Source organism: Mobula birostris, chromosome 2, assembly GCF_030028105.1.
Source record: "Mobula birostris isolate sMobBir1 chromosome 2, sMobBir1.hap1, whole genome shotgun sequence".
In the NCBI taxonomy this organism is placed as follows: Eukaryota; Metazoa; Chordata; class Chondrichthyes; order Myliobatiformes; family Myliobatidae; genus Mobula; species Mobula birostris.
In genome coordinates this window covers 42,883,676-42,911,592 of record NC_092371.1, presented here as the reverse complement: position 1 = coordinate 42,911,592, position 27,917 = coordinate 42,883,676, and the positions used below count along the sequence as shown (strand labels likewise).

The following is a 27,917-nucleotide window of genomic DNA, read 5'->3' as shown; positions in this document are numbered from 1 at the left end:
AGGATTCTTAAGGATAAGATCTACGAGCATTTGGAGAAGTACAGTCTACTCAAGGATAGTCAACATGGCTTTGTGAAAGGAAAGTTGTGCCTCACGAGCCTAACTGAGTTTTTTTGAAGAGGTAACAAAAGAAATTGATGAGGGTAGGGCAGTAGATGTGGTCCACATGGATTTTAGCAAGGCATTTGACAAGGTCCCCCACGACAGACTCATCCAGAAAGTCATGAGGCATGGGATCAGTGGAACCTTGGCTGTTTGAATTTTTTTAAAAATTGGCTTACAGGAAGAAAGCAGAGGGTAGTAGTGGAAGGAAAGTATTCTGCCTGGAGGTCGGTGACTGGTGGAGTACCGCAAGGATCTGTCTGGGACCCCTGCTCTTTGTGATTTTTATAAATGACCTGGATGAAGAGGCGGAAGGATGGGTGAATAAGTTTGCGGATGACACTAAGGGTGGAGGAGTTGTGGATGGAGCTGTAGGTTGTTGAAGGTTACAACAGGATATAGACAGGATGCAGAGTTGGGCAGAAAAGTGGCAGATGGAGTTCAATCCAGATAAGTGTGAGGTGATGCATTTTGGAAGGACAAACCAGAAGGCTGAGTACAGGGTTAATGGTCGGTTACTTAAGAGTGTGGATGAACAGAGGGATCTTGGGGTTCAAATCCATACATCCCTCAAGGTCACTGCACAGGTTAATAGGATAGTTAAGAAGGCCTAAGTGTTAGGCATGTGGCCAAGTGGTTAAGGCATTCATCTAGTGATCGCAAGGTCACTAGTTCGAGCCTTAGCTGTGGCAGCGTGTTTGTGTCCTTGAGCAAGGCACTTAATCACACATATTGCTCTAGAATCTGTGCGAGGAGTGGCGCCCCACAGAGACTTCCAATCTGCGCCTTGTAGGGCATGAAAATGCCCGACGCAGGCCTCCCATGGTCTGAGTCAACGTTCCCCTAAGGCGGCCTATGAGATGCTAGGCTTCATTAATAGGGGGAGTGAGTTCAAGAGTAGAGAAGTCATGTGGCTACAGGCATTCAAATTTCACACTACTCTACCAATCAAAATACGGAGGATGCTGCAAAATCTACAAGTGGTATCAGAGGAAAAGAAGGGCATTGAGAATAATTAACTACAGACCTAGTGGACCACAGCGGGTAAGCAAGATAGAAAGATAAATGATGTAGTTGGAGATCAGACATGACCAATTAGAGAACAAAGATAATCTTAAGTAATATACAGGGAAAATTATTTTTGTTAGGGTTGTAAAACGTTATCATACAGTAACAATGAACAGATTGTTACCAACACCTTAAAAAAATAGACCTTTAGAGCCAGGGTTCCCAACCTGGGGTCCACAGACCCCTTGCTTAATACTATTGGTCCATGTCATAAAAAAGGATGGGAACTTCTGCAAACTCTAAAGACTGTTGTGCATGAAAATTCCAAAGGATGAACAGCTTCTGGTACTCAGCCACCTTGTCTGGCACCAACAATCATTCCACAATCAAAGTCACTTAAGTCACATTTCTTCCCCATTCTGATGTTTGGTTTGAACAACAGCTGAACTTCTTGACTATGCCTGCATGCTTCTACGCATTGAGTTACTGCCACATGATTGGCTCCTTAGATGTCTGCATTAGCGAGGTGTACAATTGCACCTAATAAAAGTGGCCACTGAGTATGTGAATTCCAACACAAAACCCTTGGCATGCAGGCCTCTGCAATCTCATCTTTAAGGAAACCAAAGAGAGAAGTGAGAATATGTTGTGTGGGTAGGGAGTGTAGTTTGATGGGTTGAAAGAAGGGAGTTAGTGTCATTGCTCAGAATTGTCAACATTTATAAAACAAAACAACCAACGGCAGAAAGCCCCTAGACTTTCTAATGTTAGTCAAGATATAACTGATAACTTGAACACCAAAATAAACTTCAAAATTATAATACCAGTTTCCTTGAATGCATAGTATGCCACTTGACATCACTCTGCGTCCCCAATATTCTGTCTCAGTACATCATATCCTCACAAAAGGCGAGAACAACTCTGGCCATTGGTCTTTTGCTCCCACTCAAAAGCACAATGTAATGTTCTTTGGTGTCCTCAGTCCTACTCAGTACAAGAGCTTTCAAGGTCCTATTAGTCAGCCCTTGGCACAATGCTCATTTTGGAGCAGGGGAATGGATCCGGCTCAGTTTGGAAGTTTCTAGTAACAGACACGAAGAGATGTGCAAAAACTCCAACTCCAAAAACACTAATGCTTTGGAGACTACAAAAACGCTTAATGGAATAATCTGCAGCCAATGTAATCAAACTACTACCCCAACTCAATCCCAGCTAGAAGATTTGTACAGCTTGCAAACTGCTGTTTGTTCTGTTCTAAAATACACAGCTTGGAATTGAAGAACCCTGTCAGAATAGAATGAACAACTGAATTCTGCTTAGGATTACACAACATCCCAATACCTCTGAGCACATCACGCATTCAGTTATTGTGAACAAGCACAATAATTTCTGAGGTAGTATATTTTCCTTTATTATAGAAAACCAGCTATCAAAAACTGCCAACCATAACAAGGTGACAATGATGGTTATTAGGGCTGCTGCCTCATTGTCAGCAACCAAGAGTTCAATTCTGATTGCCAGTACTGTGTGAAGTTTGCACATTATTCCAGTGACCACCTGGATTTTTCACCAAGTGCTTCAAGTTTTCTTTTGTATCCCAAAATCTGCAATTTGTAGGTTACCTGACCATTCTAAATTTCCCTAGTGTACTGGCAAGTGGTAGAAATCATAGGGAGGAGGAGAGAAGGGGATATAGGTTAAAGGCAACTTTGGTAGGGAGACATGGGTTGCTAAGCAAACTAACAGATTCAATGCACCAAATGTCATCCCATGCATAAGGAAATATAGGTTATCCTTTGCAATTACAATGAAAATAGTGGAATATGGGCTTAGCTTGCCATTTTTAATATTTTCAAAGGGGTTTCAGGAGCTGGTCAGCATTTTGGAGCATTATATTAATAATATGCAGTATCATTATGATATTGTTGAACCCAAATCAGTAAGTTAGAATTGCTAGTGTTCTTGCAGTGGAGTTGTCCAGAAGAAAGCTGGTACCAGGGAAGTAAAAAACAAGTTAAGAAACCTCATTTTGTTATGAAAAGCACTGATAAAAGACAAAGATTTACATGCAAATAATTCATCAGCATCTGGTTTTCATACATTTGTTCAAAAGTTCTTTGCTTGCACAATGTCTTCATTTGCACATTGGTTGTCAGTCTGTATGCAAAACCATACCTAAATAAATTCTATTGTATTTATTTTCCTGTAAATTTGGATTAAAAAATGAATCTTTAGTATATGGTGACATAAAAGTACTTTGATAAGTTTACTTTGACTTTGGTTTTGTTTAAACCAGTTACCAATATTGTTATAATGTAAAGCCCTTGAAAGCATATTTTGAAGCAAATACATGAAAAATACTGAAATCCAGAGCTGTTTTAGTGGTTTCCACGTTATCCTCCAGAAGCAGTGTGCTGTCGCTTATTCCAACCTGAATCCGCAGAACTTATATTTATAGTTTTGTGGCAGCAGTACTATGCAATACATAAAAAATTAGTTACAATAATATAAAAAAATTAATAATAAAAGAACAAAAGTGAGGTAGTGTTGATGGGTGAATTGTCTGTTCAAAAATCTGATTGCAGAAGGGAAGAAGCAGTTCCTCAAACAGGTTCCTACACCTCTTCTCTGGTAGCAGTAACAAGATGACGACATGTCCTGGATAGTGAAGGTTCCTAACGATGGATGCTGGCTTCTTCAAGTACAGGTTAATTACCACTTATCCAAAATACTTGGCACGAGAAATGGTTCAGATTTTGGAATATATAATGAAATAGCTTGGGATCATCATAATTTCGGTCCCTGAATGTATGTCTACTGGTAAGCAGCTTTTGTCTTACACTTGTTCATCATCCATATGTACTGATGAAGTTGATGAAAATCTAACACACTGACAATGATCTTGGCAAACTCAATGAATTTCTCTGCTGCTTCACAAACAGCAGACACTATCACCACAAATCTTTAAAAAATGTAATGCCGCGCCTTTTCTTAAATTTCTGCAACCAGCCTGCTGAATATTCACATTACCTTCAATTTTCAGTTTGTTGTGATAGATCCTAATTATGAGCCAATACAGGCAAAATTCCAGACCACAACGCACAAAGTTTGCCATGCAACTAATCAGCGATGACACATCACAATTGAGTTTCCGTAATGACAACCAATCAGCTGATTGACAAGTATATAAAGGTCATTCGGAGGATACCACCACAATTAACAGCGTACTGATGAGGTCTCCTCGTATGATAACAAAACATTTGCAAGTATATTGCTAAGATCGGAGACAACTCAGTCCAACCATTTGCTTGAGTCTTTGGCGACATACTAAATCTCCACAAACTCCTAATGAAATATAGCCGATAATATGATGCCACACAAAAGACAATCGTTTAATTAATCCATAACTACTAATTAAAATTTACATGGGGTCATTCTTTCAGTTACATATTTTGGTTGCATACAATGAAACCATGAGCAGGCCAGGCAATTCCCTGCTAACAAAGTTTGTGGCGATGTTACTTGTAATGCCCAAACATGAATAAAACTAAAATACATTAATTTAGAGGGATGCAGACATACCCTTTTCACCCAGAGGGTGGTGAAAGCAGAGTCAAGTGTCTAGGTGAACAATTCAATCACCTAGCATAGACAGCTGCAAGCCAAAGAGCGGATAAAGAATATTTTGTGGCCACAGACCAATGTGGAGTGGGCCAAATAACAACTTACATGTTGAGTGACCATTACTCTTTAAACAGATTATCTGCTGCAAGTGATGTGCAACATCCCACTCTGCCCATCTCATCTCTGACAACACTATCAGCCAATAAATACCAAAATTTCCATACATAACTGAATTAAAAATTTAACGTTCTCAAAATTTGACATTGCCTCAATTGTGCGGCCCAGGGTAGATCACATGAGATGTTAACACCCAAGGAACTTGAAGGTGCTCACCCTTTCCACCATATTTTCCTCAGTGAGGAAGTGTGGGTTCTCCCAATTTCCCCTTCCTTAAGTTCAAAACAGTTCCTTAGTCTTCTAACACTGAATACAACCAGCTGATCTCACTCCCACATGCCCTCTCCTCATTGCCAGAGATTCTGTCAACAGTGGTGTCAGTGATTTTATGTCCAGCCACAGTCAAGAAAGTTGAGAGTAGAACAGTGGGTAAGCATGCATACTTCAGGTGTGTGTGTTGATTGCCAGCAAGAAGGAAATTTTATTATGACCTGCATTGATTGTGGTCTCCCGATAAGGAAGTCGAGGATCCAGTTCAGATGGAGGTAAAGGCCCAGGATTTGAAGCTTAGTGATTAGTGAGGAGATGGTGGTGTTAAAAACCAAGTTGAAATCAAGAATCAGCAGCATGACAGAGCTAGTGAGATTGTGTCTGCTGTAGACCTGTTGCATCAACAGGTGAATTGCAGCAGGTCGAGGTTCTTGGCAGGCAAGGGTTTGTTGTAGCAATGACCTCTCTCTCAATGCATTTCATCACAATATATGTTAGTGCTATAAGGCACTAGCTATTGATGTAGTTCACTCTGCTCTTGGCCACTGATATGATTGATGCACTGTGGGAACCTCTGACTGTAGCACTGAGTGGGTCATTCATTTATCCACATGGGTCTCCTCTCACATTCCAAAGATGTACGAGTTAGAGTTAACAAGTTGTGGGCATGCTATGTTGGTGCCACAAGTGTGGAGATACTTGGGGCTGTCCCAGCACATCTCTGATGCAGCAACATACTTCACAGTATGTTTTGACATAGATGTGACAAATAGAGCTAATCTTCAATTTGTGACAACTCAGCTACTAAGCTTGTCAAACATCTTTAAAATACTGCCATACTAAGTTATTTCTTCTTTTCAATCATATACAGTCCCATACCAAAAGACCAAAACTAACTCAATTGTGCCAAGTAGAAAGTACATTATCAGGACAAAATGTGTTTACTATCACCAAGACCCATTTCAAATCCTCCATAAATTCAATACCAAGAAGGTATAAATTCCACCCTCAAATATGCAAGGTTAAAAATGTACAATAGTGTACCCTCAATGCTGGTTTGATTTTAACCTCTGTGCAAAACAAAGGACAAAAATTGTCAAAATGCAATTGATGTGAGCTTGAAATGTTCACTAGCTTATTTGGAAAACTATTTAAAAGAAATAAACTTGATACTAAATCTACTCAGGAACAACGAGCATTAATCCTTCGTTATATTGAGGTGAGGCTTATGTAAAACTATGTCAACATTGCCACATTCTGGGTAACACTGAACATAGTGATTTAGGGCCCTTGATTAACAGATGTCTTTCCCAATCCATTTATAACACACCACTACCAGTTAATTCATGATTAGGAAAGTGAAACTAAAGCTCAAATAATCAGTGTTATTTAGGTAACTGGCTGAGTGATGTGGAAGCAGAAAGCAGTGCTATATCTGACAACTATACGTCACTCCATATTGAAGTGGCATGGGTCAAGGTCCAGGTTTAGTGTGCTGTATTTACAAACTCTCAGTCACTTAGTTTAAGTTCTACAGCATGGGTGTATGGGGTATCACTCCGGTGGTGGGCTTGTTATCCTCCTCCCAGGGGCAGCTTGTCCACCTTTGGTCCCCACCTGCCACCCAGTTCTAACTGTTTACATGTGACAGTGGCCAAATCCTGGTACACAGCTTCAAAAGGCGGGCTAAACCAGGTGAGGGTAGCCGGGAACCTCCAACCCCAGTGAGATAGGGATATGTCTACCCCAACATGTGAAGCCAGTTCCGGCAGACTGGGTAGATGAGATCAACTACAAGATCCAACGGCTAAAAAGGTGGTGCTGCAATGCTTTGTGGAGAGCAAAGGGTACAACAAGGCCCAGAAGGCCTCATGGCTATCCACTGCAGTTGAGGAAGTCTCGAGTCGCGACAATTTTCATACCACTGAACCAAGATTTTTAAGGCCAAGTGGAACTCCCCCAGTGCAACAGCTTTTTCACTATAAAGTTCTTCCTGCGTAGGTTTTTCCTCTGTGCAGCTCTTCAGATGCACAAATGTCATAGTCAGAAACAACAGACAACCAACATTGCAACACCTACTTTCTTCTTCGGCACTCCTGCAGGATTAAAGATAACTTGCACTTTTTTCTGCACTATGGGTTCTGAAGAGGTCAGAAGCCACAGTGGGACCTGAAGATACTGCCACAAGTGGGACAGAGATGCTTGACAGTGCAAGCACATAGGTAGATTGGGACACAGTGCATACTTCTCATTTACTGTGGGTTTCTGTGCACTCGCACACATAGATATTCTCAATTCCATTAAGGATGCTCTTCTTTTGATCAGCCATGGAATAGAAATCCTGCAAAATGGAAGTGATGTTAATCTCACATTCCCTACCCCCAAAGAAAGCATTTCCAAATCATTTCACCTGTCTTACCTGCAATGATGAAAATCCAAATAGAACGGTTTCAGGAGTCTGGCTTGCTCTGCTCCATTAAAAAGTTTTTTGAAAAAACAGGCAAGTAGGATCAAATCATATCAAATATAAAGACTTACACACACAAAATGCTAGAGCAACTCAGCATATCAGGCAGAGTTTGTGGAAATTAAACAGTCAACATTTCGGGCAGAGAGCATTCTTCATCAGGACTGAAAAGAAAGTGGGATAATGCCAGAATAAGAAATGGGGGTTAGAGGGGAAGAGGGGAAGGAGGACAAGCTGGAAGGTGAAGCCAGGTGGGTGAAGAAAGAAGCTGGGCGGTGATAAGTAAAAATAGCAAAGGGCTGGAGAAGAGGACTCTGCCTTTTCCACTTATCACCTCCCAGCTTCTTACTTCACACCCCGTCCCCCCCCCCACCTACCAGGCTTCACGTATCACCTTGACAAGAACATCCAAACATACAAATCCAAAAGGACATTGCCTAATACACCTAACCAATTCAGCAATTACAAAGTTTAAATAGTCATCTGAATAAATCCAGATAACTTCCCAGGGATAAAGAAATTAATTTCTAGTCCTAGGACCATTTCCTTAAACAATAAAAAAATTGATATATAGACAGAAAGACTAATTTGAATCATAATACTAAAATGCATGGATCAAAATCCAGTTATGAATTTTTGTTCTAAACATTTTTGGGGCTTTGTCCCTGTGACAGTTGTTGCAGAATAAACACTGACCGAAAGGAATTAGCAGAGCAGACAGGCAAGCAGGCATAAATAGTGCAGCCCTCAATATTCCATCAACCTGCATTATGAACTCCAGCCTCCATGAATTCATGGCCTTACTCAGCAATGGTGTACTACTAGTGAGCCAAGTCTGATGTTATAAATAGCAACCAACATTTAAAATGGAAGGAGTGCTGTACAGTACTCTTAACATAATCTATCCATTTCCAGTGCAATCAAAGGGTGATGTGGGAAATTGGATGTAGGAGCATTTTATGATGGGATATTTAATCACCTAGTTATCAAGCACTCTCGTTAAAGCAGTGAAGAACTACATTTGCCACATAAAATTTAGCAGTAATAGAATTTGGATTCAAAAACAAACCACAATGCTATACAGCATATGCTTTTCAAACACTGAGTATTTTCTTCACTTTTAACCCAATACCAATTCAGGACACAAACTGCCCCACCCCACCCCCCAAAAAAAGAGTCAAGACTTTTACACAACTTAGTCTATATTGCCTTCAACAAAAGACTAATTTATGTTCCCTTCATAGAAATACAGGAAGTAGAGACGACCTGTCGAAAGAGATTATTCTGTCATGCAATGACTGATCTGCAAGACAATTCTACCGACCTACTGTTGCTTTACAACACTGCAATTCCTAACAAAAACCTCAATCCTTTGCCCTTTGATTTCTCTCACTGTAGTTTACCTCCAAAAAGCCACCATTATAATTATATTACTAAGAAAGCAAAGGTGAGCATGTTTACAATGTTTCCATTATATCTGTTTCTAATATAGTATCTGAAAATGAACCCCATTTAACATCGAGGCAATATTTAAGAAATGTAAATAATTCAGATTTTTTTTCTAGACTATTCACTTCTTGCACTCCAACATTCCTGGAATTACCTAATAAAACAGTATTTGAGCAGTTTAATTAACATTAACAAATTCAAAAAAACTTAAAGCAAAAATCTAGTCAAATCCAAAATTAGAATAGACAACTCAATCTTTAGATAGCTAAGATTCTACAAAAGAGTCAACAAAATATGTAAACCAATACTATTTTAATAAAGACACAGGCATTCTTACAAATAAGAATACAAAATATTCCACAGGGATTGGATGAGTGGGAGCAGAAATACCAGCGGCTGAAGCTGAAAGCTCTGGAGTTTTGACAGACTCAACATCAACCTGGTAAAACAAATGCTGAAAATTTTTATCAAATAGCAAGAAATAAAATTGGAGCAAGATATAATCTGTTTAACCCACTTCATATCTTCAGTGTGATGCAATAAAAAGTAGAAGATACAAAAATAAATGGCACCAGTAACATCAGCCAAAATAGTTGAAACAATCAACTTTCCATACAGCAAGCAGCAGACCTGGTGGTTATTCTCAGCCTATACTTACAAACTTACAGAAAAGTGGATTCCAGTTAATTGGGACATCAGGACCAATACATTCTGCATCAATTTAGCAGCTGCACATTTAGCTATTTTTTTTTAACATATTTTAACTAGTTCTATGAAAAAAGCAATGTGTTACAAATGTTGTATTTAAATGAAATACAGAACAAATTAGAACAGTACTAGAAAACTGAATTAATTCCTAATAGTTGTCAACTATTAGCAACTATTCAGAGCATGCAATGAACAAAATCAGTGCAGACACCTAGTACAGATACTGGACTGATTTTATACAATGCTGTCAACAATTGCATCCTCTTAATTTTCAATGCAACATTCAAGATGGTTGTTAATACCGTCAAATTCTTCATAGTTCGTAACATGCTGTAATGAAATCACTTCACTTTCATTCCCAGCCATTTCTAGCATCTCCAAGCATGATTGCTTGAAACCGCAGTGAACAAAATGGTTCAGAATTGCCTTTCTGCTTATTTCTCACCAACTATCAGTGACAGAAATCACTGCTTTTTGACCACAAACTGATGCCATTTTAAAAACTGTTTGCTCCAAGCATGGTGTAGTATCTAACAGCCACACAAATACGTGCATCTGATGCTAGTTAGAAACTGTTCGGCAAGTATCCTGCTCCAATTAAGCAGCATAGTGCCCCAAATAAATATAGAAAGTCTCAGCAATTTTCTAGATTAGATTTTTTGTTCCTCAAGAGTAGTCCCAAATAAGTGGCTGCACTGATTAACCAAACTTTTATTATATATATATTTTTTATATACTATTCTTTCCATCCGAGGAGTACCATACCATCAGAAAAAAGGATAAATTCCAAAGGATGATGTAGAAGAAAATACAAAATTAATGTACAAATTAAAAAGGCTGATATATGAAAATAAAAGCTTCATACTCATCTGGTTTTGAAAGGAAGATACAAAGGGAGGAAAATCACCAAAGTACATGCACAGAATTCAACAACACAGGAAGTGGCTACACAGGCTGCATCTCTGGTGGTAATTAAAAACTCCATTGCTCTGGTGTTGCCTTGCACTTATTCATCTTACCAAAATTAAAAACTTAATATTCCAATCAGAGCCTAAACAGGTGTTTGAACAAGTAGTACTACTACTTCAATTATATCCCAGTGTTTTTAACTCGTTTCAACTTCTTTTCTCTTCCATTTTAAAAAAACTGTGCATATACCACATCTCTCTGCTTGATGCTTAGTTACTCACATCCTTTTCAATTACATTCAATTTCAACTATGCATGTGGCTAAATGACTTTCTTATGAAGTTATTTAGTCCTCTTTGAATAACCATATTCTTATGTTCATCCAACATAGGAGATTGTAGTCCCTAATACATAGGGGCAGAGCATTACACACACACACTGTGCTGGAGGAACTCAGCAGGTCAGGCAGCATCTATAGAGAGGAATTATTTGTTCTGATGAAAAGTCTCAATCCAAAGCGTCAAATATGTATTCCTCTCCGTAGATGCTGCCTGACCTCATGAGTTCCTCCTGCATTCTGTGTCTTGTTCTGGATTTCCAGCCTCTACAGAATCAGGCCATTCAGCCCATTGAGTCTGCTTCACTATTCAATCATGACTAATTTATTTTTTTGCCCCATTCTTCTGCCTGCTCACTAACCAAAACTGCTCAACTTCTACTTTAAATATACCCAATGACTTGGCCTCCACACCTATCCATGGCAAAATTCCACAGATTCCCTATACTCTGACTAAAGAAATACCTCATCTGTTCAAAAGGGACATTGTTCTATCCTAAGGCAGTGCCCTCTGGTACTAGTCTTTCACTATTGGCAACATCCTCTCCAAGTCCACTCATCTAGGTCTTTCAATATTCAATAATTTACAATGCCATGCCCCCCCCCTTATTCTTCTTCCTTGGCTGTCCATCGAAATCCGATGACGACGTCCACTCCTTTAATGGTGAGATCTTTGATGACTGTACAGTCCTATCCTGGACCCACAAACTCTATTGCAGGTGGGACATGTATATGTGGTAGTGGTGGCAACCATGGCTGCCATTTCTCCTGGTTCTCTTCTGCTGTCTTCAGGTTGTTCTTTCCATCTCCAGAATATGAACCCCCTCCCTACACAGCTGTCACCAAGTGGTACCCCTTATTCTATTACACATAGTACTGACACAAGACGACACTTATTTGGTTATATTCATCACTTTATATTCTCCAGCTAAATACACCTGCATTTGAGTTACAAGCAATCCAAGTAGTAAATATTAGCACTACACACCTTTATCAGATTTACTCGCATATTAAACACCTTACAACTTTGCCCACCAGTCAGTAGTGGAAAAACTGGCTTGTGACCATTTATTTTGGCCATTTTTAAGAGTCAGACTTCATCAGAAATGTTAAAATAGCAACTCAATTGTCATCCACTATAAGATGCATCACTTAAGATATTTAGAAATTGGAGGAAAAAGTTCTAATTTCTTTAGCATTCCTTGAAATAATAAACTACAATAGCTACACTATCATTTCTATAGATTCTCCTTCCTGTATTCCAAATTAACTAAAATAATCTCCTGTCTCAAACACAAAGACACAAAACTCTCATAATAATAAATATCTTCAAACTAAGTTGTAAGATCCTGAAGTTTTGAATTCTAAAACAAACTGAGTGAAAACTTAACTGAAGCTTGAAAGCAAAAGTCTCAACTTATCAATAATCATAAATTTTTACATTTAATGGAAAAATTTAAAATGCTGTAAAATACAAAACACAAACTAGTGATCATATAAAGCTTCCAAAAACAGTTTAGCAACTATGTTAGATATTGCAGAGTAGGATTTTGCAATATCAAGAGTATTTTTTAAAAAATTACGACAAAGAAATTGCTAATGGACGTCCCAATTACATTTGAAATATTTAAGCAGATGTTTAAAACTAATAAAAAAAAGGTCCCGAGGGGGAGGGGAGCCCAAAATAGGGCCGTGGAGGAAGCAGAACGCTGGCCTGCATGTGCTACGTACTTGCAGACAACCGCGTGAACCCCAGTAAACGGCGAAAAAAAAAGCAGCGCAGCCTCACCCACAGGAAAGTGAGCGCAGGCCGGGGATGGCAACCTCCCTCTGCCGAGATCAGGCTGCCATCAAACACGATAAAATACGATTACATTCACGAAGTAAAGACCCCACCGGACAATGATTTATTGCTGATTAAACGCGCTTCCGCTCTCTCCACCCCTTCTGTGCCGTTGATAAATACGGCAGGCCGCTCAGGCGATTGATGGGTTTCAGTTTCCCCAGTGAAAAGGAAACCAAGCCAAGTTGCCCAGACCAACACAGACGGCGCAGGCTCCAGGGCTAACCTGCGGAACGCGGTTCCCAGGGCCCTTCCCCTGGAACCAGCGGCTCCCAGCAGCGAGGGAAAAGGCCGCATTCTGATCGAGCAACCGGTTCCTCACCCCAGCAGACTCCAAGTAGGAGACTTTATAAAGTGAAGGGAGATTTAACAAAAAAAACCACCCACACCCTATGCCCGACTCACTCTTGCTCCCGGTGGTCGCCATCTTGTGTCGCTACCGGTCGCTGCTGACCTCCGCCGGTCGTGACGTCATTAAACGCGGGAACAGGCGGCGGGAGCGCGCACTAGGAGCTCGCGGACCATCGCGAGCGCACTGCGCTGACCGGCGGGTGCGCCTTCGGAAAGCGGAGCAGTACCTATTCAGCTGGCAACGCACACGGAATGCTCGAGGAGCTCAGCAGGCCAAGCGGCACTTATGGAAAAGAGTAAACAGTCAACATTTCGGGCCGAGACCCTGCTGAGTTCCTCCAGCATTTTGTGTGTGTTGCTTGGGTTTCCTGCATCGGCAGATTTGCTCTTGTTCGTTTTTTTTTGTATTCAGCGAGGCTTCGTAAGCGGAAGGAGCATTGCGGTAATATTTAACAAGAAGCATTTTGCCTGACAGACTAATTTGCATTTTGTTGTTGTCCAGAAGGGCAGTCTTGTGTAGTAGCTCAGAGGATGATTTCCAAAACCATGATCGTTCAATAGGTTGGCCTTGTACTACTCAAGTTCACAGATGAAAGAAAACTTCTGCCAACCTAGCCTTGTTGCATCACACTACCCTCTCACTATAAATGGTAAAACGTGTATGCATCCCATTTCATGGAATATAAAATTCACCATTGCCTAAAATGTGCAGGAGTAGCCTTAAGTTTTTGAAGATCAAGAACCTCACACCCATGACAAATCTCATTGTCCACTGAGCACTAGTGACTGCTGCCTTTCAAGATGCATTTGAGGCACATCAGGCATCTTTAGACGCCTAGAGATACCAATAACACTATACACAACAGATTATTTAGGTCACAAACTCGAGAAAATCTGCAGATGCTGGAAATCCAAAGCAACACGCACATAATGCTGAAGGAACTCAGCAGCCCAGGCAGCATCAATGAAAAAGAGTAAACAGTCCACCTTTCAGCCCAACACCCTTCATCAGAACTCATGAAGGGTGTCAGTTGACTGTTTACTCTTTTCTGTAGATGCTGGAAATCGAGTACTACGCACAAAATGCTGGAGGAACTCAGCAGATCAGACCTGATGAAAGGTCTCCACCCAAAAAAAACACCTCACTGATAAAAGATAAATACTTCACTGGAAGTATTCTGTTTGAAATGAAGTTTGACTCAAATAAATAGGAGGAAAAAATGGAAATTTTCTAATTCATAATTCAGGATGTGAGCATCACAGGCAGGGTCTGCATTGATTGCACACTCTTAATTGTCCTTGAGAAGTTGGCGGTGTGGTACTTTTCATATCACTAGTCTTTCTGGTGAAGGAACTTCCAATAGCGCTATTGGGGAGAATGTTTCAGGATCTAGGTTTAAAGATAATGAAGTAAATTAACTCATGTTAGTACAATGTGCAAGTTGGAGGGAACCTGAAGATAGTAATGTTCCTATGCAATTCTTGTCCTTGGTCAAGTTGTGGCCAAGCAGCTCTTTAGAAGAGACAGATGGGAAAGTTAGGCAAATATAGAGTAGTGGTAAATCCAAACCCATAAAACTAGTTAGGCCAGACATTTATCTGAGCTCATTATCAGTGATAGTATGACAAGGACAGGTGTCAATGACCACAATACAGGTCTAATTGATTAGTGATTAAATATTTAACATATGTATAGGTATGGGCACTGAGAAAGAGAAATGGTAGAGAGGGAAACTGAATGGAGTCACAGTTTTCCTGCTCGGTTGGAGAATTGCATCCAAAGCTTCTCCCAAACCTATCGCCCTTTGAATTAACTTTGAAGTGCATTGAACAAGAATTGATTTGAGGCCTTAAGGTAAAAGAACCCTTTGGGGCAAGTGGTCATTATGATCAAATTCACCCTGAAATTTGAGAAGGAGAAGGTAAAGCTGGATATATCAGTATTATGGTGGAGTGAACAGAGTTACAGAGGCACGAGAGAGGAGTTGGCCAGAATCGATCGGTAAAGATCTCTGGCAGGGATGACAGCAGAACAGCAATGGCTGAGATTTCTGGAGGCAATTCAAAAGGCAGAGGAAATATACATCTCAAAGAGGAAGAAGTATTCTGAAGGAAAGATGACACAACCATTGGCTAACAAGAAAAGTCAAAGCCAAAATGAAAGCCAAAGAGAGGGCATATAATAGAGCAAAGATTGGATGGAAGTTAGAGGACTGGGAAGCCTTTAAAAACTGACAGAAGGCAACTAAAAAAAAAGTAATTAAGGTAAAGATGGAATATGGAAGTAAGCTAGCCAATAGTATTAAAGAGGATACCAAAAGTTTCTTCAGATACATAAAGTGTAAAAATGAGATGAGAGTAGATATTGGAACAGTGGAAAATGATGCTGGGGAGGTAGTAATGGGAGACAATGAAATAATTGACTAACTGAATAATTATTTTGCATGGTGTTCACTGTGGAAGTTCCAGGAGTCAGGGGGCAGGAAGTGTGTGAAGTTACCATAACTAGAGAGAAGATTCTTGGAAACTGAAAGATCTGAAGGTAGATAAGTCACAGGGACCAGATGATGTACCCCCTAGAGTTTTGAAGGAGGTGGTTGAAAAAATCATGCAGGCATTAGTAATGATCTTTCAAGAAACATTAGATTCTGGAATGGCTCCAGAAGACTGGAAAATTTCAAAATGTCACTCCACTCTTCATGAAGGGAAAGAGGCAGAAGAAAGGAAACCATTGGTCACTTAGTCTGACCTCAGTAGTTGGGAAGATGGTGGAGTTGATTATTAAGGCTGAGGTCTCAGGGTACTTGGAGGCACATGATAAAATAGGCAGTAGTCTGCATGGTTTCTCCGAGTGAAAATCTTGCCTGACAAATCTGTTGGAATTCTTTGAAGAAGTAACAAGCAGGATAGACAAAGGAGAATCAGTTGATGTTGTGTACTTGGATTTTCAGAAGGGCTTTGACAGGTGCCACAAGCTTAACAAGCTACGAGCCCATGGTATTTCATGGATAAAGCAGTGGCTGATTGGCAGGAGGCAAAGAGTGAGAATAAAGGGAGCCCTTTCTGACTGGCTGCCGGTGACTAGTGGTGTTCCACAGGGGTCTGTGTTGGTGCCAATTCTTTTTACATTATATGTCAATGATTGGATGATGGAATTGATGATCGTGTTGCAAAGATTGCAGACAATACAAAGATAGCTGGAGGGGCAGATTCTGCTCCTATATCTGATTGTCTTTTAGCAGTTAGAGTAATGTTATTATAATGGCAGTTATAAGAACGGGGTTCAATTCCCGGCACTGCCTGTAACAGACATGCCACCTCTCCCGGAAGTTCCAGGAGTCTCCCGCATATTGATAGCGGCTCCCTGATGCCTGCAAATTATAAACAATAACCCAGAAATTGATTTTTTTGAGAGCGAGCAAGCAAGAGGGAGGGAGGGAGGGAGGGAGAGAGAGAGAGAGAGAGAGAGAGAGAGAGACAGAGACAGAGAGAGCGAGTGACAGACATAGCGTGAGAGTGACAGAGAGAGCATCCTGATTGGTCTCTCTTTGTGCTAAGTAGACCTATCAGTTTTCTCTGTGGGTGGGCTTTACAGTCGACTTCTCTCTCTCTTTCATTGTCCATCAGTTCAGTTCAGTGTCCCGTAGCCCCATGGCAGAGTGTTCCAAAAAAAGAAAATATAAAACGTACTTCACCCCAGACTACACTAAAGTGTACCCCTGTCTAATAGGGGTCAAAAATAATGACAGTGTTGCTCACTGCACTGTTTGCAACAGTGACTTTTCTATTGCCCATGGTGGGTTAAATGACTGTAAAAGACATGTTGAGGTGAGTTTAACAGGTGTCATTCTTTTATTAGCATAGCTAACGTTATTTAAACTAGCTGGCTAGCTGCTAAGGAGCTACTCTATTGATGTCCTACGTGATGAGGCCAAACTCCCTGTAGACTTGCTTAAAGTTGTAATAGAACAAAAAAAAACTCCATGATAATATAATATAATATAATTGTGAATCTTGTGAATCTGATGTCTTGCAAACTTAACAAATTCATTGACACAGACTGCTATGAGGTTGAGACTTCCAGCAAAATGCTTAAATCTGCCAAGCAAGCCACGTCACAGTACAAGGAAAGTTTGCAAAAGAAATAGAAAAGCTATTTGCATTAGCATTTAGCTATTAGCATTGAGATCGGCAACAAAATAATCAACAAGGAATATATATATATATATGTGTGTGTGTGTGTAAATAGTTTCAATATATGATCAAATAAATTGTTATGTTCTTTCATAATCAAATGTCCTGTATACATACACCCTTGGAGGTCGACCGGTGGGGGGGCGGGGGATACAGGGTTGCAGGGGGCGGGGGTGGTGGTGCTACCTCCCTGAAATGAGTTTATGCAGGGATGTCTGCTGTAAGGAACTTGTATGTTCTCCCTGTGATGGTGTGGGTTTTCTGCGAGTGCTTTGGCTTTCTCTCACATTCTAAGGATGTATGGTTAAACATAGTGCATTGTGGACATTGTATTTTGGCACTGGAAGCATAACAACAGTTACCTAGCACAATTATCACTAATTTGATTTGACCCAAATGATGCATTTCACTGTATGGTTCGATATATAAAGTAATCTCTTTAATCTTTGATTAGCCATGACCCTCTCATATTGACCACGTAATTGGCTAAGCCAAGATAAATTTCTGGAAGGGCAGAGCAGGGTTATAACTAAACCCTGTGAACAGGCCAGAGCTCTGATAACTTCACCTGCAACAGCAGTGAGAAAAGCCAGCAAAGATCGCAGCCAGCGAAGGCCAGCTCTGAGGCCTCCACCCAAGGAAGCAAAGACAACACCTAAGGGAGTAGACCAGCCTTCATGCAAAGCACTTGCCCTTTCCTTTACAGTTTGAGAGTAATCTTCACAGTATTTGGCAGGAACATTTAATCATGATTCCCTCAATCAAAAAATATTAATTTAAAAAAGTGTAAATGCTGGAGATAGTAACTAAAACCTGAAGAAGGTTGGAACAGATATTGTCATATTGAGGCTATTGAAAATAAAGAGGAAGCAAAATACATAAAGGCAATTGGAAGGAAAAGTTTAGAAAGCCTAAAATATTTTGAGGAAATACCACTAGGTTTAAAAAAAAGGGAAAATGAAAGCTTGTTTAACAATTGTAATGTTTCTCTCTCCATGCACAACTTTGTAGTTAAGCACAGCTCTAATGTCACCTAAGAGTCGTGGGTTGGCTGGTTGAGTGTTATTGCGCAACAGCCCGGTGTTCAATGTCAGCAGGACCAAGGAACTCACTGTGGACTTTATGAAGGGGAAGTCAAGCGAGCACACACCAGTTCTCATTGAAGAAGCTGTGGTGGAATGGATGAGCAAGTTCAAATTTCTGTGTGTCAATATCTTGGATGACCAATCCTGGCCCCAGCACATACAATAGATGCAATTGTGAAGAAGACATGTCAGTGTTCTCTACTTTATAAGAAGTTGTCGTGTCATTGCAGATTCTGACAAACCTATACAGATGCATAGTGGAAAGCATTCTGACTAGTTACAGTACATCAAGGCCTGGTATGGATTATCAGAATCAGGTTTAATATCTCTGGCATATGTCATGAAATTTGTTAACCTTGCTGCAGCAATACATAATAATAAAGAAAAATACTGTGAACTACAGTAGGAATATATATATTAAATAATTAAAATAATATGTAGTGCAAAAAAAAGAAATTAAAAAGCCATGAAGTAGTGTTCATGGGTTCAATGTCCATTCAGAAATCAGATGGCAGCGGGGAAGAAGCTGTTCCTGAATCATTGAATGTGTGCCTTCAGTCCTCCTTACCCCCTTCCTGAGAGGTAGAATGAGAAGAGAGCACGTCCTGGGTGATGGGGGTCCTTAATGATGGACACTACCTTTCTGAGACACTGCTTCTTGAAGCTGTCCTGGATATTATGAAGGCTAATGCCTATGATAGAGCTGAATAACTTTACAACTCTGTGCAACTACTTCGAACCTATGCCGTAGCGCCCCACCCCATCCCTACCATACAGGTGGTAAAACAGCCCGTTAGAATGATCTCCACGGTGCATCTGTAGAAAGTTGCTAGTGTTTTTGGTGACATACCAAACCTCCTCAAGTTCCTAATGAAATATAGCTGCTGTCTTGCCTTCTTTATAACTGCATTGATATATTGGATCCAGGTTAGTTCCTCAGAGGTACAGTGTCTATAAAAAGTATTCACCTCCCTTGGAAGTTTTCATGTTTTATTGTTTTACAATATTGAACCACAGTGGATTTAATTTGGCTTTTTTGACACTGATCAACAGAAAAAGAGTCTTTCAGGTCAAAGTGAAAACAGATCTCTGCAAAGTGATCTAAATTAATTTCAAATATACAACACAAAATAATTGCTTGCCTAAGTATTCACTCCTTCTAGTCAGTATTCAGTAGATGCACCTTTGGCAGCATTTACAGCCTTGAGTCTGTGTGGATAGGTCTCTATCAGTTTTTGGACATCTGGACACTGCAATTTTCCCCCATTCTTCTTTACAAAACAGCACAAGCTCTGTCAGATTGCATGGGGTTCATGAGTGAACAGCCGCTTTCAAGTCCAGCCACAAATTCTCAATTGGACTGAGGTCTGGACTCTGACTTAGCCACTTCAGGACATTGACTTTCTTGTTTTTGAGCCATTCTTGTGTAGCTTTGGCTTAATGCTTGGGGTCATTATCTTGCTGGAAAACAAATCTTCTTCCAAGTCACAGTTCTCTTTCTGACTGCATCAGGTTGTCCCTGTATTTTGCTGCATTCATTTTACCCTCGACCTTCACAAGCCTTCCAGGGCCTGCTGCAGTGAAGCATCCCCACTGCATGATGCAGCCAACACCATGCTTCACGGTAGGGTGGTGTGTTTTTGATGATGTGCATAGCATTTAGTCTGATGGACAAAAAGCTCAATTTTGGTTTCATCAGACCATAGAACCTTTTTCCAGCTGACTTCAGAGTCTTTCACATACTTCTGGCAAACTCTTGCTGAGACTTCATGTGAGTTTTTTTAATAGTGGCTTTCTCTTTGCCACTCTCCCATAAAGCTGCAACTGGTGAAGCACTCAGGCAACAATTGTTGTATACACAACCTCTCCCATCTTAGCAACTGAGGATTGTAACTCCTCCAAAGTTGTCATAAGTCTCTTGGTGGCATCCCTCACTGTTCCCCTTCTTGCACGGTCACTCAGTTTTTGAGGATGGCCTGCTCTAGGCAGATTTACAGCTGTGCCATATTCTTTCCATTTCTCGATGATTGACTTAACTGTACTCCAAGGGATATTCAGTGACATGGAAATTTTCTTGTATCTATCTCCTGACTTGTGCTTTTCAATAATCTTTTTGCCTTCATGGTGTATTTTTTGCCTGGATACTAACTCACTCGTAGTTGGACCTTCCAGATAAGGTGTATTTTTACTACAATCATCTGCAACACCTTGACTGCACACAGGTCTCCAAAAACAGATCACCATTTAACTAATTATGTGACTTCTAAAACCAATTGGCTGCACCAGTGATGATTTCCTATTAAAGGGGGGGTGAATACTTATGCAATTAATTATTTTTGTTTTATGTTTTTAATTAATTTAGATCACTTTGTAGAAATCTGTTTTCATTTTGACATAAAAGATTTCTTCTGTTAATCAGTGTCAAAAAAGCCAAATTAAATCCACTGTGATTCAATGTAGTAAAGCAATAAATCATGAAAACTGCCAAGGGGGATGAATACCTTTTATAGGCACTGTATTATTACTCAAGAACTTGTAATTGCTCACTCCTTCCACTTCTGATCCTTCTATGAGAACTCATCTTACCATTTCTGAAGTACACAGTCGGTTCTTTGGTCCTACTGACGTTAAGTGTAAGGTTGTTGCTGTGACACCACTCAACTAGCTGGTATATCTTGCTCTTGTATGCCTTCACTTCCAAACTGAGATTTTGCCAGCAATGGGTGTATTGACAGCAAATTTATAGATGGCATTTGAGTTGTGCCTAACCACACAATCATGGGTGCTGAGAGAGTAGAGCAATTGGCTAAGCACACACCCCTGAAGTGTGCAAACGTTGATTGTCAGCAAGGTGGTGATATTATTTCCAATCCACACAGCTTGTGTTCTTCTGGTTAGGAAGTTGAGGATCCAGTTACAGAGAGGTACAGAGGCCCAGGTTCTGGAGCTGTTGGATCAGAGGAATGAGCTGTAGTCAATAAACAGCCTTCTGACATAGATATTGGTATTGTCCAGGTGATCCAAGGTCACATAGAGAGCCAATGAGATTGTGTCCACCATCGACCCATTGTGGCGATGGGTAAATTGCAGTGGGTCCATGTCGTTGCTGAGCCAGGAGTTGATTCTCGAAATAACCAACCTCTCAAAGCACTCATCACCATAGATGTGAGTGATAATGGATGGTAGTCATGAAGGTCGCTCATCCTGCTCTTCTTGAGCACAGGCATAATTCTTTCCCTTATAAAGCAGGTGGCAACCTCCGAATGTAGCAAGAGAGATTGAAAATGTCTTTGAACACCCCCGCCAGTTGGTTCGCACAGGTTTGCAGAGCCGTACCAGGTACACCATTTGGGCCTGTCACCTTGCGAGTGTTCACCCTATTGAAAGACAGCCTGACATTGGCCTCTGAGACAGAGATAACAGGGTCACTGGGTGCTCCAGGGATCCTCATCACTGTAGTTTTGTTCTCCCTTTCAAAGCGAGCATGAAAGGCTTTGAGCTCATCTGAGAGTGAAGCATCATTGCTATTCATGACGTTGGGTATCGCTCTGTAGGAAGTCATGGATTGCAAACCCTGCCAGAGTGGACATGCATCCAATGTCATCTCCAAACTCACTCAGAATTGTTCCTTAGCTCTTGAAATAGCCCTCCACAAGTTGTACCTGGTTTTCTTGTACAAACCTGGGTCACCAGACTTGAATGCCACAGATCTAGCCCTCAGCAGGCTACAAACTTCCTGGTTCATCCACGCAGGTTTTAATGAAGTCAGCGACAGCTGTGGCATACTCATTCAGACTCGCAGGTGAATCCCTGAATCCCTTGTCCATATCGTCTGGTTCCTCACTACTGATGCTGCAGTCTTCAGTCTCTGCCTATACTCAGGGAGTAGAAGTACAGCCAGATGATCAGACTTTCCAAAGTGTGGGCACTGGATAGCATGGTAAGTGCACTTAATGGTGATTTTACAGTGGTCCAGTGTGTTGTTTCCTCTAGTACGACAAGTGATTTTCTTGTAATAATTATACAGAGACTTTTTTCAAGTTGGCTGGTTAAAATCCCCCATAATGATAAGAAATACATCATGCTTCATGCCTGTTGACTACATTGCTCAGTTCGTCTAGAGACTGCTTGACATTGGCCTGAGCTGTGATGTATACTGCTACCGGAATGATTGCTGAAATCTCCCACGGCAGGTAAAATGGACGAACCTTGATTGTGAGGTGATCCAGGTCTGTTGAGCAAGACTGGGACAGCACCACCACACTTGTACACCAAGAGGAGTTGATCTCCTCCTCCCCTGCCTTTGAAAGACTCAGCAGTCCTATCCAGTGCACAGAAACACAACTACAGAGAGTAATTGATTCATCCAGACCCATCATGTGTACAGCTCTCTCCATCATCAAGGATATCTACAAGAGGCAATGTCTCAGTGAAGCAACATTCATCACCAGCATGAGGGACCCACACCATGTGGGCACTGACATCTTCTCATTGCTGCCATCAGGAGCCTGAAGACCCACACATCAAGGATCAACAAAAGCTTTGTTCCAACTGCCATTGAGTTCTTGAGTCCACCTGAAAAATCTTAATGCTACCTTGGACTATATTTCTTTTTCTCACTCTCAATCTTGCATTCATGTCTTTGTTTATGAAGGAGATAAAGAGCCTAGTGGCATGGTGTCAGGTGAACAACCTTTTCCTCAATGTTAGCAAAAACGAAAGAAATGGCCGTTCACTTCAGGAAGCACATGCCCCTGTTGTATGAATGCTGCTAAAGTGGAGATGCTTGAGAGCTTCAGCCCCTCAGTGTAAACAGCATCAATAGTTTATCTGTTTCAACCAAATGAACACTCTATTCAAGAAACCACTCTAACACCTCTATGTCCTCAGAAGATTAAGGAAATTTGGAATGTTACCATTGATCCTCACCAATTTTTATAGATCCTCACTGTATATTGTATATATACAATAATATGTGCAATGCCCTGGTTCACATCTTTACTGTTGTGCTGAGGTAAGAGCTGCTGTTCTGCTTTCAGCCTGTTTGGGTTATTGTTGAAGATAAGAGATTTTGTGGAATGTGTAGCAGCCAATTAGCGGGAGGTTTTCTTGGTGAGGGACAAGGTAGGGCTTGAAGTTTTTTTTGTTCGAGAGGAGATGAAGAGAGAAGACGCTACGGTTGATGGAAACCCAATTGTTCGAGATGGGTTGCGAGTGATATTTGAAAGGTGGTGTGTGCTTTCACGTGGACTGAGGGCCCAACGCATGAGTGACAGAGAAGTTCAAGATGAGCTACAAATTGTGCACATTTGACTGTTTAATTAGAATGGGCCATTTTCTTTTTGTTATTCTTTACTAACCCTTCGGTTAAGATTCATAAATATAATTCCTTTAATCGTATGCAGTGAACTGTCTGTTATCTTGTGGCACTAATTTGTAACAGGGTAGCGAATGACACGGCATCCACACAAACCGGGGTGTGGGGTGGGATCAAGCACGCCTCAATCTCGGAGGTTGTCTCCCGAGGCTTACTCAGCCAAGGAAACTGGGGCATTTCATTCCATAATAAATGTACTTCGAACTTTGATTGGGAACATCCTTCCAGGTGCATCTCAGTTTGGTATGGCAAGTTGTAAAGAGTGTGGACACATCTCAGTCCATCACAAAAACCAACCGCTCCTTCATGGACTCTGTCTGCATTTCCCACTCCCTCAAGAAAATAACCAACATAACCAAAGATGCAAGGACGTTCTCTCTTCTCCCTTCGTTTGGACAGAACATAAAATCCTTAAAAACATACACCACCAGGCTCAAAGACAGCTTCTATCTGGCTATAATAGGAGTCTTGAACAGACCTCTTGTGAAATAAAGATGAATCTTGATCTCACGATCGACCTCATATAGCCTTAAGCAACAGAAATTCTGCAGATGCTGGAAATTCAAGCAACACCCATCAAAGTTGCTGGTGAACGCAGCAGGCCAGGCAGCATCTCTAGGAAGAGGTACAGTCGACGCTTCAGGCTGAGACCCTTCGTCAGGACTAACTGAAGGAAGAGTTAGTAAGAGATTTGAAAGTGGGAGGGGGAGGGGGAGATCCAAAATGATAGGAGAAGACAGGAGGGGGAGGGATGGAGCCAAGAGCTGGACAGGTAATTGGCAAAGGGGATATGAGAGGATCATGGGACAGGAGGCCCAGGGAGAAAGACAAGGGGGGGGGACCCAGAGGATGGGCAAGGGGTATAGTCAGAGGGACAGAGGGAGAAAAAGGAGAGTGAGAGAAAGAATGTGTGTATAAAAATAAATAACAGATGGGGTTCGAGGGGGAGGTGGGGCATCATCGGAAGCCAAGAGCTGCACAGGTGATTGGCAAAGGGGATACGAGAGGATCCTTCACATCTTATTGCCTTACCTTCACCTCACTTTCTATATAACTGCAACTGTGGCACTATATTGTGCAAACTGTACATTGGTCACGGCCATCATCATCTCCTGCCTAAGCAAGGACCTGGACCCGCTACAATTTGCCTGTCACCACAATAGTTCTACACTGGATGCGATCTCCCTGTCTCTCTACTGGGCCTCAGATCAACTGGATAATGGTAGTACCTACCTCAGGTTGCTGTTTATTGATTACAGCTCAGCATTCAACACCATCATACCCTCATACTAATCAACAAGCTCCAAAACCTGGGCCTCTGTACCTCCCTCTGCCACTGGATTCTTGACTTCCTCATGGGAACACCACCGTCAGTGCGGATTGGAAATAACATCTCCTCCTTGCTGACAATCAACATTGGCACATCGCAAGGATGCCTATTTATCCTACTGCTCTAGTCTCTCTACACCCACAACTGTGTGACTAGGTACAGCTGAAATGTCATCTATAAATTTTCCAATAATTCAACTTTTGTTTGAAGAATTTCCCATGTTGAAAAGGAGATAAAAAGGAGCAAGATAAATCAGCTAGTTTAGTAGTGTCACAGCAACAACCTTGCACCCAACAACAGTAAGACCAAGGAATTGATTGTGGACTTCAGGAAGACAAAGTCGGGGGAATTGCCACCAGTCCTCATTGAGGGATCACCAGTGCAAAGAGTGAACAGTTTCAAGTTCCTGGGTGTCACCACCTCTGAAGATCTAACCTGGGCCCAACATATTGATGTAAATATAAAGAAGTCACGGCAGTAGCTATATTTCTTATGAAGAGTTAGGGGAGACTTGGTATGTCATCACAGACTCACAAGTTTCTACAGATATACCATAGAGAGCATTCTAACTGCTTGCATCACCATCTGGTATGGAGGGACCACTGCACAGGATCAGAAAAATCTGCAGAAGTTTGTAAACTCAGCCAGCTCTATCATGGGCAGCATCCAGGGCACTTTCAAAAGTCGATGTCTCAGAAAGGCACCATCCATCATTATGGACCCGCACATACCAGGACATGCCCTCTTCTCATTGCTACCATCAAGGAAGAAGTACAGGAGCTTGAAGACAAACTCAACATTTCAGGAACAGCTTCTTACATTCTGCCATCAGATTTCTGAATGGACAATGAACCCATTAACACTACTTCACTATTATATTTTGCTCTCATTTTGCATAACTTTATATATATATTGTATTATATATTATAACTTTATATATATATTGTTCTTATTGTAATTTGTAGTTTTTAAAATTATTATATATTGCAAAGTACTGGTGCTGCAAATCAAATTTCACCTTCATAATTTATCGTGTGTTATGTGTACTAATGTGCTTTACACCCTGGTTCGGAGAACCATTGTCTTGTTTCTATATACATTATATACACTGTTATAGTTCAATGACAATAAACTTGACTTGACTTAACTTGACATATGCCAGTGATATTAAACCTGATTCTGATATAACAATGTAACTAAATTTCAAAATGATCTTCATAGATAGCATGAAAAAGTTTGAAGTAAAATTATCAAAGTACATATATTTCCATGATATATAACACTGAGATGTATTTACTTGTGGGCATACTCAATAATTCTATAGAATAATAACCATAACACAATCAATGAAAGACCGCCCAACTTGGGTGTTTAACCAGAGTGCAGAAGGCAATAAACTGAACAAACATAAAAAGAAATAATAATTGCAAATAAATATGCAATAAATATTGAGAACATTAGATGAAAGGACATGGCTTGTGGGAATATTCAATGATAAAGTATAGTTAAGTGAAATTATCCCTTTGATTCAAGAGCCTGATGATTGAGGGGTAGTAACAGTTCTTGAAACTGGTGGTGTGAGTCCCAAGGCTCCTGTACCTTCTTCCTAATGGCAGCAGCGAGAAGAGAGCATGTCCTGGGTGGTGGCCATCCAAAATGATAAATGCTGCTTTCCTGTAACAGTATTTCATGTAGGTGTGCTTAATGGTGGGGAAGGTTTTACCCGTGATAGACTGGGCTGTACCCACTACCTTTTGTAGGATTTTCCTTGCAAGGGCATTGGTGTTTCACACCAGCAATATACGCTCCACTACACATCTGTGGAAAGCCATCAAAGTTTTAGATGTTGTGCTGAAAGAACTCCTGCCATGTTTTTTTTCATAATTGCACTTACATGCTGGGCCCAGGACAGCTCTCTGAAATAATAACACCCAGGAATTTAAAGTTGCTGACCCTCTCCATCTCTGATCCTCTGATGAGGACTGGCTCATGGACCTCTGGTTTCCTTCTCCTGAAGTGAATAATCAGCTTTGTTCTGGACTTTAATCAGCTCCCTAGTCTTGCTGATGGTACCTCTCAGCCAGATTTTCAATCTCCTTCCTATATGCTGATTCATCACTACCTCTGATTCGGCCAACAGCAGTGGAGTTATCAGCAGACTTGAATATGGCATTGGAGCAAAGCTTAGCCACAAAACAAAAAGTTTTTGCTGTATTTTGGAATATGTAACAATAATAAACCAATTACCAATGTTTATTTTATTGCTTATTTTATCTATGTGTAAGTTACGTATGATTAGTTAATCATGTTAACTTTTATTTGTCACATTTGTAATGTACTGTGGTGCTATTTTTCATAGCATTTATTTCCTCTGTGTTTGCCTATGACAACACAGAACTTGCGCTACTGAGGTAATGAGTGACATGAATATGCCTTAACAAAGGGAAAAGGTAATTCTTTAATAACAAGGTACAAATTTATAATTTGTCTAGAAGTGTTTTGCTCAGAATGTTGAAATATCATCCGTATCTAAAGCTATGGGGCATATACCTCCTTATCAATATAAATACGTTTGTTGATGCGAAACCTAATTCAAAGGAATGAATAAATGTTCTAGATTCAACACAATCAGGGTACATCCAAGATTCAACCAGCATGGAATAACAGAAAGAGAGTAAAATGATTCTGAAAATTTGTATTTTCAAGAACTCTGAGAAACTGAAGCAGGAACCTTAATTAAGTTACAT

General features: G+C 40.7%; 1 protein-coding gene across 2 annotated transcripts in view; it reads right to left on the bottom strand.

The window, feature by feature from the left end:
• Positions 1-27,917, bottom strand: part of LOC140186165 (ubiquitin-conjugating enzyme E2 variant 1-like) — an 86,962-nt gene that overhangs the window by 17,029 nt on the left and 42,016 nt on the right. The window contains exon 1 of one of the 2 annotated variants that reach the window (XM_072240111.1): positions 13,239-13,338. The exons of the other annotated variant lie outside the window; for it this stretch is intronic. Coding sequence (XP_072096212.1) covers positions 13,239-13,260 — 22 coding nt within the window. The 5' untranslated portion in view covers positions 13,261-13,338. Of the gene's footprint in view, positions 1-13,238; positions 13,339-27,917 lie in introns of those variants that run through there. 2 annotated transcript variants of the gene reach the window in all.